Raw genomic sequence first — 17,389 nt, 5'->3', positions numbered from 1 at the left:
TTTTTCACGGGATGGGTATTAGAATCTAGTTTCTCCAAGAGGGGGAGAGAGAAAACGACGCGCGAGATGGTTGTCGATGGGGGATTTTATACGCGCGTTACCATTTTAGCCCTCGAGATTCGGCGCCGGACGGGGGAGAACGCGTGCGCGCGCCGTTTTTACACATTCGCCGTCGTTGCGTCAGCTAACAATGCGTGGTGACGTTGTGTGTTTGTTGTTTTCTTTGTAGAACGTGCCGCGGATGGCGACGACGACGACGCCGACGCCGTTTCTGCCAGCGGCGTCGCCGAGCTCGTCCCGGATGACGATTACGGTCAGTCCGACGCTGCGGCGGACGCCGGCCTCTTGTTTCGCTGTAGAATTTGTTGGAAGGGTTTCAAGCACCCGATGTCGTTGACACTGCACAAGGACTTGCACACGGGCCAGACCAGGTGCCCGATTTGCCAGCGCATCTTCAGTCGAAGTTACGACATGAAGGCACACTTGCTGCGCATCCACAAGCGTCAGCACACGTTCAGCGTGTTCGACGTCCAGTCAAATTTTCGAAAGTGATAACATTTTGAGACTCTCTCCTTCTCCCCCGGGCTTCTTTTCCGGGCTCCTCCACCGGCTCGCTCGCGACGGTTTTTCACGCAAGGTTGATCGTTACGCGGAATAGCTTATTGTCGCGAGAAGATATTTTAACGGCAGATTTCTTGTGGTGTATAGCCGTATTTATAGCCGAGTATATTTGTTAGCAGATATATTATAAGAGGCTTAAGTACTTATATAACGAGAGTTAAACGACCTAAGGTATAACTAAGCTTCAACAGAGTGCAAATAACGAGGATTTATTCCCCAGATAGTTTCAAGTTTTAGCAGAACGAGCCTTAATGTTTAAGGTATTTGATATGTTCGCTGTCAAACAAATTTCGCGCCGACTATATTACGTAAAACTAGATTGCAACGTCGTGTAACGTTAGTATTTGAAAATGAAAGAACAAGCACACACACACACACACACACAAGATGTATACCCTTTATTGGCATTTGATGAACGAAGCTTGTGCTTAAAGAGAAAAAAAAAATGAGCTATGTGATAAGCTAAAAGTTGTTACAACGAATGGAAATTCTCTTAACATGTTGGGCCGAGTGACAGTAGTCCAGTTAAATCGTACGAAAATCTATAACTGATTCTAAATTATTATATATAACATTCTAAATTATTATACATATAGTATAATGGTACGAAATTCGTATGTCTGTTGTAGAATCTCTAAAAGATTTGGTAATCTACCTGAGTAGATGTCTACCTACTAGATCCTACCTAGATACCTACTATGTAGAAGACGAGCATGATGGACCTTCAAGTCCTGTAACACGGAACATATCACGTCATAAGATTCAAAAAAAGAAGGGACGGGCTAGGCAGGTAAAGAAACCCTGTAAGAGATGTTGCGAGAACATCACGTTGTTTAAAAATCATAAGCCCGTCGAGGTAACAACGTTCTGTAACGAATGCATTGGCAAGCCCCACTTTTGTCTGCGTTGCTTCAACATAGTGCATCATATTAAAACGCCCGATTAAAAAGTTCCTTCAATTCCTCAAATCTCATTGAGCGAATAATATTCTTCTAGTTGCTCCACAACGTATTTTTAAGATCGCACTCTTTATTTCGATACATTCATGATGTTTAGATATAATTTTTTTTTTCACAAAAAACGCAGATATTAAGTCCAAGCGTGAATACTTTAATTTTACTCGATAATATGATTACCATGGCAGCGAACATGTTAATATCGAAAGTTAGGATGTTTCAACGAATAAAATTTGTTATTGTAATAAAAAAGGTTATCATCGATTATACATAAGGAAAGATTTATTTCAGACTGTTAAAAAATTAGATAACACAAATATAGGTATATCAGTGAGACATATTTGTATTACCTATTTTTCTATCAGTCTGAAATAGATACTCTTTATATAAAAGATACTTCTCTTATAAAAAAGAAAATATAAAAATAAGCCGAAAATGAAGCATGCAGGCCAGGATTTAAAAAAGACTATATAGTGCATAAGTATTGAAACAAATGGAAATTTTAACAGATGTTTACATCGCTTAATGTACACTGTTTATTTTTTGCAATAGTCTGAATATTAATTTCTAATAGCAAGAGAGGAAGATTTATAGATATATTTTATTATTTAAAAATAAATAACTAGAATTTTTTATTTTTCTATTTTGACATAAACTAATTCTGTATCGATGAAGTATTTTACATTACTTTTGAAACATTCTTTACGAACGAAAAAAATTATATTGACTTAAACGACGTGCCATGAAATAGAAGTATAATATTAAGAGTGTTTAAGATTGTATAATAATGCATTATTCTTTTAATATTTAGGGAAGCATTTTTTAAAGCTACATATAACACTACAAGACTCTCATGTATGAAAGAATATTTTGTTCTCTGCCAGTATCGATTTTATTTTTGGTTGGTACTCTTTCATTGCACATTTAATTCTAAACATAATTATTTCTTGAATTTAATATGTAACTTATATCAACAGAGTAATATTAATAGTGTATTGATACAGCATATAGTTATGTTTAGTTCTAGATGTGTAATGAAAAGATGGACCATATTTAACCTTTAGAGGACAAGCAGGTTTTTTTCATGACTTTTCATGATTTTTACTTATAACTTTCATGTGTTAATAAAGTGTTATACTACGAAAAATAAGCGATCTCCGTGGAGCCTAAAAATATGGTGATTTGACAAAAAGGGAAAAATTGCATAAAACATTCATATGATTGTAAATTTATGTAAATGATTGTAAATAATTATAAATTTCAAGAAAATTATTATTTATATTTAGTTATGAATGAAAAATATGGAAATATTTTTTGCGAAATCTTGTATATATATATATTATAACATATATATAATATATATATATAGGTCCGAAAGTATGTTCCGGGGCTTTTATTTTTGATATCGGTATATTCCGGGACAGTTTTTTGAATCTGATTACATATATATGCGTTATATTCCAGGACTGTACATTTCAAAAAACGTAAACAGTCCCGGAACATACCTCTGGACCTACATATATATATATATATATATATATATATATATATATATATATATATATATATTTATATATATATATATATATATATATATTTATATATATTTATATATATATATATATTAATTGAAAAATTATATATATATATATATATTGAATATATTATATATATTGAAATTTAAAGCTAAAAATGCAAATAAATTTATAAGGAGAATTTATGAGAAAAAAAATTTTTATTTAAGATGTTTATGCATACATTTAGCAATGTTGCTTTGTATGATATATTTCGAAGCAACGTACACAGAGGCATATCGCACTCACGAGACAAACTTTGGTCGTCGACGAATACCTTTTTTTGATATATACTAGATACCACGCATTGGCCATTCACACTTGTTTGCCTTAGATTCTCGGAACCACCAGAACTCAGCGACTCAAAAAAACCCTTATATATATGATATTTTAACGCATAAATAGTGTGAAGCTTAAAAATAGACTTTTCGTCCTCTAAAGGTTAATACAATGTTACAAAACAACAATTAGAGAAAAACGTCAATTTCGGTCAGGACTGACTGTTGGAAGCCTGATATTATTCGCGTGAATTTTGTGTACAATTCTTTGTCTTAGCAAATCACGCGTTACTTACGGTTTTGAAGCGCAGTTTCAACTAAAGCTAAGCATAATAGTCACATAATTAATTTAATCATATTAACGCAAATCTTTTTTTTTAGAATATTAGAAATATACCTATTAGAGATATCCTGTTTCACTTATTATTATTATTTTTATATACGTCGCCGTTAAAGACCTTCTTATTATTAACTGGTTGTTACGATAAATATCACAAGCCTCATGATCGAATTAAACACCCACACGGAATGTAGGGTAATCCAGGTTCAAATCCTGGCCGTGGTGTAATTTTTTGCAATATATCCTATATATTTCGTATTCTGTTCTATATTCCGGAGATCTTTTATACGGTATATCTCTAATATTCTAAAGTTCTGACTAAGAATAACGTTTTTTTCTAAATGATTGTATATCACAGCGATCCTATTTCATTTATTATTAATTTTACAAAATCTTCATGACTCAGAAGCATGAACTTCGGGTATTTTACGTTAGAACAGCTTGGAGTGGATATATGTTGTGTATATATGTTCGCCGGAATGTTGCTGTGTCATATATTATTATCTCATGTGTGTCTATAATGATCTTGCGTCGCGCGTTTCGCAGTTTTTTGTACGTTTCAGTAACAATACTTATATATGTTTAATAATCTGTGTACACGATTTTGTATATTATCGGGAGTGAGCACTTCCGATGCCATCGAGTACTTAATGCTACGAGTTTCTAATAAAAGGATTGTAAAAAAGAAACTGTACTTCTTGGGCCAACAACTAGCAAGACTATGCGCAATTCAATACATTAATTGGATAAAATTGGAATAATAGCGCGCAGCGAGCGACGAATTAGGAATAAAAATAAATTAACGATAAGACTTCTGTCTTATCGTGAGGTTTTGTTTAAGATGACGCTGGTTTTGTCGTTAGAATTTCATGAAGTTACAATTTCGGCGAAGAGTTGGTTTCTCTTCGTTAATGTACAGGAGATAGTACTTCGCATGTCTCGGTATCCGCAAGCTTTTTGACATTTTTCGGCACACTCCCAAAGAATTCTTCTTTTCGTTTCTGGTTGGAGGCTTCATTGAATATGCTTATGGGGACTGTACCTACTTACATTGGTTACGAGCTCTTAACACCAGAATCCCGACAATTGTATCGATGTACGGTACACATACTCGACACGGAATGCGTTGGCGAGTACGATGTATGAAGGGCCGACCCGTCGATTAAAATTAACACAATAATGAAATTAGGAATATAAATTGCACATTAATGATTTCCTATTACTTATTAGAAATTATCGTTTGGTCAAAACACATATACACACGTGCACACCTTTAAGACAAATTATTAATTATAGCGGATCTTTATATGAAATATATATTTTTAGAAAGATCAGTATCGAGTGAATGTATTTTATTATTAATTATTAAAATATGACAAATTAATTTGCTACAAAATATTGTTACACTCGAAGGTCCTTCTTGTAATATCGATTTTCTCAAGTTTACTTTGAGAACGCAGCTGTATTCCATAATTTATTTTGTGATAAATGTAGTGTATTTTTTACACGTTATACATGAACTATCAAATTTTCTCGATGGGTCGTGCTCTCTCATTTTTTCAAATGTATTCCTGACGGCCTGAGACCAAACCTTCATTCATCTTATAAAAAAAATGAAGCACGATTTAGTGCGATGCAGCGTAATTAAGTAACAATTAATTATTTAAATTGAACGTTTATATTTAGCCGTGCATTACCGCTTATATTATTTATATAAGCACACATCTCGTATAAAACGTAAATGTTTCATTCAATGGTCTTTACAATTTTTGCGATTTTGCAGTCTCTTTTAGTCTTTCATATACCTAGAAAAAATTTTCGAAGACCTCTAGATCTCTCTTTTAGTTTCTTAGAGTTCTAAATATTAGTATCTTTTGATTCATTGTAATTACTTACTTTCGTTATCTTTTAAACGATATTTTAAACCGTTATACAAAACTTTATCAATAATTTCTCATTTTTTTTTTTTTAAAGCTAAATTAATTTAGTTCATATATCATTATTCTGAGTCTTTAACGTTCTAATATTTTGAATCATGCATATCAGAGTCTCGGCTTAGAGAAAATCTATCGCTATCGATGTGTGCTTATCGGATATGTCTCATTGTCGTATTTTTCTTCGAGAAAGAAACAACAACAATCAACACACCGAAACAACCGAAACCGCGAAACTGATGAGGCACAGAAAAAAAAAAAAGACAAGAAAAAAGACCGGAGAAAAAGCATCTCTTCGCGCACGACGAATTTATTGCAATAAAAAGTATGAGACCGTGTGTGTATGGGAAACACTTTGGATTGTGTGCGCAGAATCAGAGCACAATTACGGGAAGCATCAACCGCAACCGCAACCGCAACAACAACAACTACTACTACCACCACCTGTGCCACCCGTGCAGCAAATGAGCCTCGTTCTCGACGGGGTCAGGCGCAGATCTAAGCTGCACTACGTGGTGGAAAGCGGTCGTTGGGTGTGCGACGTCTGCGGCCGAACCTACAATCGTGGCGATTCCTTAGCTCATCATCGCAGTATACACAGGGGCGACACGGTCTGCCCGATCTGTCAGACCGTCTTCACGCGAAAGTACACCATGCGCTGCCACATGGTGAACGTGCACGGAGTCAAGTAATAGATAACGTATAACATACGAACGGCCGCGGATGTTGCGGGTACGGTGGGGGGGGGGAGCGGGGCGCGATAGAGAAACTCGAGGAATGAAAGCGCGGACAGAATTCGGGCAGGATACCTTGACGTCGTTCTAATTTTTAACGTCATTCGCGGAAAATTGGAGCGCCCAAAAAGGATTTTTTAGGATGCATCCTCTGCAAGGCGATAGATCCCATATAGATGTACTTATATCGTGCACGAGTGTATGATCGACGCCAGTAGACGTAGCATACGTTAATTTCGACCTTGACGAAACACGACTAGTCTTTCGCGAATGGTAGCCGATTACGTAGACAGTCTGGACACCGACAGGGATTTGAGATTTTTGGATAATTGGAAATGTACGAAAAGATCTTGAGACTCCTCGACATCTGAAATTCGCAAATTTTAGGATCTTGATTGTAAAAGCTTCTGGGTATTTAAGACCTAGCTTGAACGGATTTTATTGCATATTTGTTTAAATAGCAGTTTGGAATCATTTCAACAAGTTGAGCGTGATGAAATTAAGTCTTTTGAGTTTTTATTTGAGTCTTATGAAGTTTCTTTAAAAAGCGTAACGAAATTATCCTTAATCCAAATTTATATTGCCCTTAGGAATCAAACATTTCGATTGGTATACATTAAAATTTTGTATATAATTTTATGTTTATATATATATGATACCTTATATATATTTACATAATTTCTTTTTATGCATTTATATATAAATATTATATATATATATATATATACATATATATACATTAAAATATTATATATAAATTATATTTAATTTCATATACTTATTATATAAATGTATATTAGTAAAAAAACAAATGTTCTGTCAGTGACTACATATACATATAGTACTCGACGTGTTAAAAGTCTATATTTCATCGTACCGGGAGCACAGCAATAAAAAAAATTAAAATATACACTTAAATGTACGAAAGGATTATTTTCTCTTACAAGTCGATTGTACGCAAATCTTTTTCCACGTGAGTTATTTATACTTTTTTTGATGCGTCGACGAATGCGTCCACGTATAATATTATTAATTCCGTACGTAACGTTCAATGACTTATAATAGCCTATTGTTTTGTACGTAATTAAATAATTACCTGCTTTAATGCATAGATCTGAAGAGATTTGGGATCTTGTTATTACTTTTACTAATTACAATTTTATTTTCTTCGTGGATACAAAAGCCTTTTCATTTTCTTGTTCCTTTAATAATCGACATTCGATATAAATCGATCGCTTCCTGCAGGATTGTATCCATACACGCGGGAAGAATTCGAGACATGTGTATGTACATATGCATGTATAATAAGTATAAAAAAAGGATAAAAAACGGCGAACGAAGTTTACGACGTACGGTACTTAAGTATAATATCAGAGGAGTTATACTCTACGCAACTAGACTGATCTTATTAAGTGTTATCGAGCGATCTCGATTTAACTGCACAAAGGGGGTTATCATGTTACTACACCACTACTTGGCGAAATCAGAACATCGCGAATATCCGTCGCGAATAAAACGCAAGTCAGCAGCAATGTCTTGTCCGAAGCTTCGTTAGTCCGTCAAACGTGCATAATTTATCTAGGGCGGCAGCTTCCTCCGAGCGGCACGAAATCCATCCGTCGTCCTTCCTTCAATATATTCACGTACACTTACGAGACGATTATATCCGCATTGGCATCATATACATATTTATATATACTGAATATAAAACTGTTATTTATATGTGAATGTCACGTTTTCCGTCTCAGCGCAAAACTTTAGACAATCGTCGATCGCGGTCGGATCGACCGATCTCATCGTTGCGTAATCTAATTGATGTAATTAGTTTATCGGTGAAGAAATTGCGAAAACATCGATACAGAATAATCTTGGCGTACAGAATCGAATATCGATGATTACTCTTCGGCAATCTACAAAATCATGTGACACACTCTTCTCAAATTATACGCAGTAGTAACCAATGACGTAAAGTTACACAGCGTATTAAACTTGAGGAGAAAATCATTTATTTTGTCATTTTTTATTACTTTTTATTTCATTGTTTTATATAGCTTCTAACGTAAAGTATCGTAATATAATTCGCAGAGATATAATGAAATTTGAGTATTTTAGCGAAAATTGACGCCGGATGAATATATAATCTTTGTTTTTAATAGCATTTAATACAAAGAAATTTTGGAAACGTCAAAGTAGATAGGTAGCCTCTAAACTGGGAATTTATTTAAGTTTATCTTTCTAAGAGAGAGAATTATTTTATGACGTTTTTAAAATAGAATTTTACTAGTTCACGATGCGATCATTTCTGCTGTAACCGACACGACGCATTATGTGTAAATTATGACACGGTTAGAATATACAAAAGATCGCCGGACTTATACATTTTTTTGTACTTCGCGTTCTAAAAATAAAAGCCATTATATCAAAATCGTACGTGCCGCGGAGTTATTTTCTCACTGCATGGAACGATCGAACATTTTCCGGGATTATTTTCCGAAAATCTTCGATCGGCGACACAAACGCAATAAGATTTCGATATAACGAATGAATACGATAGAACGTAATTCTTATATAGCGATACATTTTAATTTAGATAAGATTATAAGAATTTATATTAATTTAACTCGAATATATATATATATATATATATATATATACGGGACAAATATTTTAAATAAATTGAGAATTATAAATTACGAGTCACGCGACGTTTCATTAAATAGAAGAAAAAAAGGTTTTAAAAGGATTTTATTTCAGATCTGAGATGACCCGAATCTTATGTTATCATAATTCGGACGTGGAATTCGTTATAACGAAATTTTGCAGCATTTCTAGCGGCAGAAATGTCTCTCATCACAGAACGTACTGAAGATACTTTTCATATGGTGATTTCCTCTTGCGTTAGAAATTTCACGAACACGAACGATGCTTCTTTAGACGACGCGAATGTCATGGATTCACGAAATCGTCGACTCCTCGCGCATGACACGTCGCTCCACGTGTGCTAAAGTACAAGCACAAAGCACACGAGCAACGCCCGATTAATAGCGAAATTCCAAAGGAATACATGATTGTCGGTCCACTACACATAACAACATGCGATTGGCAGTATATATATCTCGTGTCTCATTTGAACCTTGAGCCTTGATTACTCGGCTTTCAATCACGACTCACGAACTTGGTCCCGCCCACGTTGTGCATGTTGAAACATTTTATACGTGTTATTCGTTCCTGTTTCCGTTTTTCTTTTCGCTGTTGTTCATATTTATATGCCGTTGTATATTTATAGTTCACAGTAGCATGATGACCGCTCCGAGAGTATATTACAATTACTGCCATTCTGTGTGTCGCCGTTCTCGTGATCACTGTCTCTCTTTTTCTCTCTCTTTCTCTCTGTCACACTCTCTTTTTCTCTTCCTCCTATTTGTAAGTCTCACCGTGTGCGTTGCCTTTTTTCTTTCTTTTTTTCTTTTTGTTATTGCTACTGCTGTTGTTCTCAGATCCGAGTGAACGAGTGGAAAAGTAGGTAGAGAAACGAGAGTGAGACGAGATTCTTCCGAGTGTACGAGTAGCTTGCTACTGATATGCGATTTTTCTCGATGTTCCTTCTATTCTCTTCTCACCGTCAAAAGGCACCTCTGTACTCGCAGCGTCGCGTGCCGCGATCCACGACGAGGCATTTGTCCTGATTCGATTTATTATATACAATGGGTCGGTTTTCTATTGCGCCGAACTCACTGCACTATAGTTCAGAGTTTATCTTCTTCCTTCTTACGTGTGGAGATAAAAAAGGTAAACTCTGTGAACTAGTGCAACCAGTTCGGCAATGGAAAACAGACCCCATATATACATGAAACAATAGAACCGATAGGTTTAAAGCAAAGAAAAAGAATTTTTATCTGGCAAAGTGTCGAGATGGTTTTTTTTTCTATTTTAATCTGTTTTAATTGAACATAGGTACAGGTAAATATAATTGTACAACGTATACATTTGCGCATACAAAAATAATTTTTATCTAACATTATACGTATATTTAACATTTTAATGTAGAGGAAAAAATATTCTTTTTACAATAAAAATATAAGATATTCTAAAATTGTGTCACGTCGTCGATCGCGAGGTATCTCTCGCGTCTCGAGTACGGGTACGGGTACGGGTGAGGAGCGATCGGGGAGGGGGGGCGGAAAGGGGTAAGCGCGTTTCCCGAACACGGAAATCCGGAAGTAGGGCAAATCCGCGAGAGAGCGAAAGCCACGTAACCGGTGCGTGTGTGTACGTGTGTACGCGCGCGCGCGCGCGCGCGCGCGACCACGAGGTAGCATGAACGTTTGTGTCTGATTTAGATTCACACACGGTGGTCATCGAACAGCCGTCGCACTCGTGCAAACTCTGCGGTAAATCGTTTTGGAATCGGGACTCGATGTATAAACACATGAATATGCACAAGGGCACGACCCAGTGCCCGGTGTGCCACAAAGTGCTCAGCCGCACCACGCACATGAAGCGTCACCTGAAGAACCGTCACGGCTGGCACAGCGGGGTCGGGACGACCGCAGCGGCCGCCGCCGCTGCCGCTGCCGCCGCCGCCGCCGTTGCCGCCGCCGCCGCCGCTACCGGGGTGCAGGCCCCGGCCGGCGGCGTCGAGACGCCGGCGCCGATCTCCGTGTCGTCGACCGCCCCCCAGACGATCGCCCAGCAGAACGCCAGCAGTCCGACGAGCATCGACGCGAACGCGACCTACACGACAATACGCATTAGGGAGAGCAGCGTGGAAAGAATCACCTCTAGTCCTATTCCTTAGTGCGAAGACTAATGCGAAGAAGACCTCACCAAAGAAAGAATCCCGTCGACGCAAGGGAGGATAGACCCGTGATCCTTCGCTATTCGAATATCTGAGTCTTTTAACGTACCGGGCGCGATCTCGGGTACGATTCTTAGAACGTGCCGCGTTTTCGCGCTAAATGTCCCGGTTCGGTTCCCTTGGTTGTGATCGTTAGCGTTCTCTCGAAAGCCGCTCGGTAATTCGCTGGGTTCGAAAATGAACGACAGATATATTTATATTTAATCTAAAAATATTAAGGTTGCTTAACGTTATAAAGTGATAAGATCAAAGTAACAGTACATTAGACGGTTTTGAAAAGAAATGAAAATATTAAAATTTTTTTATTTAACAATTATAAGTAATCTTTATTTATTGAAATATGAGAAAGTATCGTAATACTTTTATCTGCACTTTCTGATTTTTATTAAATCAAGTTCCATGTCGCTTAATATTTTTTAACAACGCGCTTTAGTATAGCCACGGCCGCAGCTAGTCAGACCGCCGCGCCGCAGTGAAATAAACACGATTGGATGAAACAGTAAAAAGGGCAGGCGTACAGTCCGCCGCAGTGGAACGTTCGCGATTAGGTCAGGCAAGTGGAAAAGGCGAAGCTGCGGTCAGCCATAAGCAAAAGCTAATTGTAAGCCGAATTTGAATAAGAATTTAATAAGCATAAGTGCAATTTATACGCGTCGGATCAGTATTGTGCGAAAGAATCGATTTTTCGTGCAGCAGTTTGCTACAGGGATAGCCAAAGATTTTTAGATTTCGTTTCCGTTTCTGGAGCAACGAATTCGGTCACTGTCGATAATAATCGATGCTAATCGTAATTGTCATAAGATTGAATATATCGGCGAGCGTGACGATCATTACACGAATTTTTAACGCACGAACCCGGCTTGCGTGCCATATTTTTCGCGTTCCTCGAGTTTAACTGTTCCGCGGTGCGATCGATATATATATATTTTTTTTAATCGAAGAAGGGGACACGTGCAAAGACCGTAGCAATTAATTATTTGCCGTTGTGCGTCGGGCCTATCCTGCTCTAGTCGTCGACGAGGAATTTATGTTATGCCTGTCTTGAACTTCACAACCTAGTCATTCGTACACATACATATATATGTATATATATGTATCTATATGTGTATAATGCACATAAGAAGGAACACGAAACATTTATACACGCATATACATATACACATACACACATATAGACCATGTGCGTATACATTTTTTGTAACCAAAGACACGAAGGGAGAACAGAAACGATTTATTTTATCTAGTCAAAAATTCGCAAGTTCGGTACTTAATAGCATAAGGAGGAATGTGCATTTTTTTTTTCGTGCGATCGATGCGATTCAGCGCGATGTGGATTTGCTATACCTTTGGATCGTCAATTCGATTTTCACCGGAGGACTGGTGATCCACGCGATCGTGGTAAAATTGCTGAAACAGTGCTGAAGTATAATCTGTTACTTCAGATTTTGTTACAAGAACTGAATCGACAAATTTAATTGAGAAAGCAAAAGCAAATTACTTCTATAGATTCGCTGACATTACAATTTTGTAATTATTATTACTTGTAAATTTTATTAATTTATTGTATATTATTATATCTTTTTTTAATTGACATACATTATGTCAAGCAACAGCAACAATATACACACTTGCAGGTGCATTTTTACCATGATCGAAGAGCAATGCTTCAAGATAACATTCGATTAGTTGGCCCGTGCCATTACTTTGATAAGTTAAACGTGTCAATGTGTCGAATTTCGTGTTTCACGACGTCTCGACGACGGGCTGAATTTTTCGCCGTCAGTCGACGCGCCACATATAACGTTTCTTCGGGTTCTGTTATCGGTCCCAGACCGCGAATCTATGTTCATGATATTACGCATACTCACATGCACTAGTATGTAAGGTCTCGGAGACTTGCCAAATATCTATAATATATCTAATATGTACGCGGTACATCCTGATTTTTTTTAATTTTAGTTTCGCAGATGTAAAGTTAGTGTCTCTCGTACTATATTATATTTCGTTTGTTTATTTTGTTGTCGTTATTGTTTGTTTCTATTTTTTCTTATCAGCTCCGATTTCGCGATGGCATTATATATGCAACGAACGGTGCAACGAGCTCATTTCATTTTGCCATTAGAGAGTCTCGGAGGCTCATCGATAGTCACGCCTGTGTATTTTCGCAATTTTTTAATTAATAAATTGATATTCTCGATATTTTCTATAATGATAGCTTTAAATTATTTTATTTATTTATGCATTACTTTACTGTCCATAAGTTAAATAAATTGACTACCTAAGATTATTCGAAAAAAGCTATATATATATATATATATATATATATATATAATATTACATATATATTAAAGTATAATATAGTATATATAACAATAATATTATATCTAATAAATTATATTTAAATTAATAATATATATCTAATATAAATTATTTTTATGAATTTGTGGACAGTACTGTATGTATAGGTGCAAATTATAATTTTACTTTGTACGTTAGAGGAGAGATCGAATGTGCAGTGCTCATTTTCGCGAAGTGACTATCGATAAGTGACAAGAGATTCTTCCGTAGAGAGGCTATTTTTCGTTTTAGAATGGTGGTTATATCCATCCACACTATGATTTCCGTTTTCGAGAACAATATTTATCGATGACCAAAGGTCATCAGAATCTCTGAACGCGAAGTGGGAATGTACAAATTGACGCTAGTTGTGCAATTATATCTAGTTCAAATGCTTATGAATTAGTTTTCTTCGTCTTTTTCACTTGCCTTGGTGCAATGTGACGAACGAGATGGATTTCGTGTTTCGCAATTGTCTAAGTTGGTTTAGGAAAAGCTTTCGAATTATGCAAAATATTTTTAGATGCACTGACAAGTTGTTTTTCAGATTCCACGATGAATTTAAGATCGGATTTTCTTTAAGGAACAGCATCGTAAAATTGTCTGTCGCAATCTTTTTATGTTTTTAATATCTGAAAGTTTTTATACTAATTAATTTCTAACAAATTGAGAAAATTAAGAAAAGGAGATTACGTGGAATTTAAAGGAAATTAATTTTTAAAGTAATTTAAATCGACCTGACTGGCAATATATATAACGTCTTTCCGATATGAACATTGAAAAACTGTGAGCCAACTTGGTTTGTCGGATTCACACAGCACTTTTTTTCAGATCAATATCGAGACATTATTAATTTTGACCATGGTTTTGGTCAGTTGATGTAATTTTTAAATTAAATAGTTTTTAATTTTATTGCGAAAAATATTACCCCAGCCAGGGTTTGAACCTGGAACCTCCCGTATACCGTGCGGGTGTCGTGCCAATTCGACCACTGGGGCTGTGGTAATATTTATCGCAATAACAACTGTAAGATGTTATTCTATATACTGGCGAAAGAAATTTATTATTCTGAAATTAATTTTTATTGCGAATAATCTGCCTTAATATGTAATCTTATAAATTTATAAATCGGCTTTTTCGTCATTGATTGCGTAATTTTCATGTACGTTTTACAATAATCCGAATGTTGCAGAACGGTGCGCCATGCACGCCACGAACGACGGTTCGGGTGCTGTTAATTTGTGTAAACGTTATATTTTATGTTTTTATGTAAAATTTTTTTTTATTTAAGTAAGTTACCCCGCGCTTGTTTTAAATCCTTTCGAGAAGCTATATATGATTTATGTATACATGTATCTATACATAATACATATATGTATATAACTATCCGCGTTTTATTTATACACTTATATACGCATACATATATGACATAATCGCGCGCGCGTATACATGTCAATCACTCGAGCGGCCGGTTGTGTACGCGCGCGTACACGCAAGCACGAAATATTATTTTGCTATATATATATATATATAATATATATATACGGATGTGTGTGAGAAAGCGAATGTGCACATTCCTCGGAGAGCCACGAATGCGAAATAAGTACAACACACCGCCAATTAATGTTGCCCTAGACGAATTGATATTTCCTTAACCCGTTGACATGTCGATGACGGCTATAGCCGCAAAAACAAAAGTGGCCAAAAGTGCGTATGACAGTTATATAGCCGTCATACGCACTTTTGGCCACTTTTGTTTTTGCGGCTATAGCCGTCATCGACAGTCAACGGGTTAATTGATTATTTATAAAAGAAAGAGATGAGACATATATATGTATACATAAAGTATAAAAAAAATATATATATAATATATCATTACGTAATCTTATGTTTGGCATTATGCAGGCTAAATAATGTATAAGTGGACATATGTGTGAATAAAGTTGGAAAAACTATCAACTCACATAAGCGAGACTCTCCTCTTTCCTTCTCGAGAAACGTCCGGCTTGCGACGTTACACGGTTGCGCGACGTTCGTTTCACCGCTTGAGAATTATTCTCTCTCGATTTAATTAGTTGATTTATTTCCCCGAGCACACAAATTGCACGGACAATTGCGCGCGAGATATAAGTGACGATGACTGGAATGGACCGCTTTGCGCTTTCGTTCACGCAGCACACACGTGTCGAACGTGACACACGGTTGGCTAGACGACAAGCTGCGCCAGCACTGCACCAAAGACACCTTCTAATTTCACCTAATCCGCTACAGCTGTGAATCTGAAGCGAGTTTAACTACTACTTACACGTTGCTAAACTTTGTGCCGGCGCTTCAGCCAGCAACGCATCGGCACATCGATCATGCCGATTGTTCACGCCGGCATATGTGGAATATATATTATTGTAATCGTATTTATTACAGTATGTTTGCGATGTATTATAACAATGTTAATTGTTAATATGTCTTAGGCGGTGTTGGTGTATTTGTGACGTATATGTTTTAAGCAAGGTTGGGCAAGAAAGTAATCTGATTATGAGTCATATACGTATATAACTAATCATTAATCGAATTAATGATTAGTTATTATGATAATTAAAGTGAAGTAATCATTATATTAATGAAGTAAGTGCAGTCAATTCTACTATAATATAATAAAAAATTTTAAGATTAATCGTGTCACGTAAAAGTATTGTACAACTCCATACAATTCATATATAATTTATATAAAAGAGCATTTATATTTATTTAATTTTAAAAAGGGGCAGTTTTTTTGAATTATATATATCTTATCAATATTGATTACTTGAATCGTGATTACGTCATCAATTATCTGTGATAATAATCGCGAAAATAATTGGTTGTTTGCCCAAAACTGCTCTCAAGGATCGGAACCGAATGAGAGAAGTTGACCGGAAAGATATATTGTGCATGACAGAGTCTAACTGTTGTACTGATGTGTAACGTGATTGAATCCGACGCACGGGATTCGATCGGCAGTGGGCTCGATTAACTAAGCTCGGTGAGAGCGGATCAAAGGGAGTAATTCACACACACAAATACACGCTTCGAGGAGGATCATCAGTCGATCGCGCGCTCTTCGGGGGCGTCCTACCCGGCGCCTGCTAACACATCGGCCAATACAGTGCACGTTGACCCCACACGTATATGGACCAAATGACTATTCGAACGCGCGTTCCTCGACACACTGCTGGAGTGACCGATCGCGCGATTTTAACCCTTTACCTGCGGGAGCTATTTCACCCGATTTCCCCACGAGGCCAGCAAATTGGGAAGAGTAAAATACGTTTACGTGGCTCTATTTAACGACTGAAGTATCGAAATATATTTGAAAATATTTAATCACTCTTACGTGATCATTGACAGGAAACTTCTCCCCCTTGCAAAAAATTGGATGATAATTTCGTTATTTGAAAAACAGTCAAAGTAAAACTATTCGACGTTACGATTGGATTCCGCGATAGTGGTGGCTTATCAGAGAGAGAGAGAGAGAGAGAGAGAGGGGGGGGAGAGAGAGGAAGGGAGAGAAGTACTAACTAGAGTCGCGAGATAAAGGGTTAAAGTTCACGCCCGAGGTCTCTACACGTTGTCATCCGAGTCTCACCAGTAATCGACTGACGATCCCCTCGCAATGGATGGCCTGTGTTAACGTGTCCCCTCTTTCTCCTCCCCCCGAATCGCCCACCGCTGTCCCCTTCCCGCCCTTTCCCTCCGCCTGTGATTTCCCCCAACTGACTGT

General features: G+C 36.8%; 1 protein-coding gene across 7 annotated transcripts in view; it reads left to right on the top strand.

The window, feature by feature from the left end:
- LOC143899287 (uncharacterized) overlaps positions 1-17,389 on the top strand; it is a 37,009-nt gene that overhangs the window by 10,833 nt on the left and 8,787 nt on the right. The window contains exon 6 of one of the 7 annotated variants that reach the window (XM_077409483.1): positions 10,778-15,172. The exons of 3 other annotated variants lie outside the window; for them this stretch is intronic. In XM_077409483.1, the coding sequence (XP_077265609.1) occupies positions 10,778-11,235 (458 nt within the window). In that variant the 3' untranslated portion in view covers positions 11,236-15,172. Of the gene's footprint in view, positions 1-229; positions 1,223-1,250; positions 1,693-6,075; positions 9,548-10,777; positions 15,173-17,389 lie in introns of those variants that run through there. 3 more of the 7 variants (XM_077409485.1, XM_077409487.1, XM_077409484.1) reach the window with 3 other exon arrangements.

The sequence above is a fragment of the Temnothorax americanus genome, unplaced genomic scaffold, assembly GCF_048541705.1.
Source record: "Temnothorax americanus isolate GAGA-0224 unplaced genomic scaffold, ASM4854170v1 Scaffold26, whole genome shotgun sequence".
Taxonomy (NCBI): domain Eukaryota; kingdom Metazoa; phylum Arthropoda; class Insecta; order Hymenoptera; family Formicidae; genus Temnothorax; species Temnothorax americanus.
The sequence above is the reverse complement of the archived record's forward strand: the minus strand, read 5'-3'. Positions and strand labels throughout refer to the sequence as shown.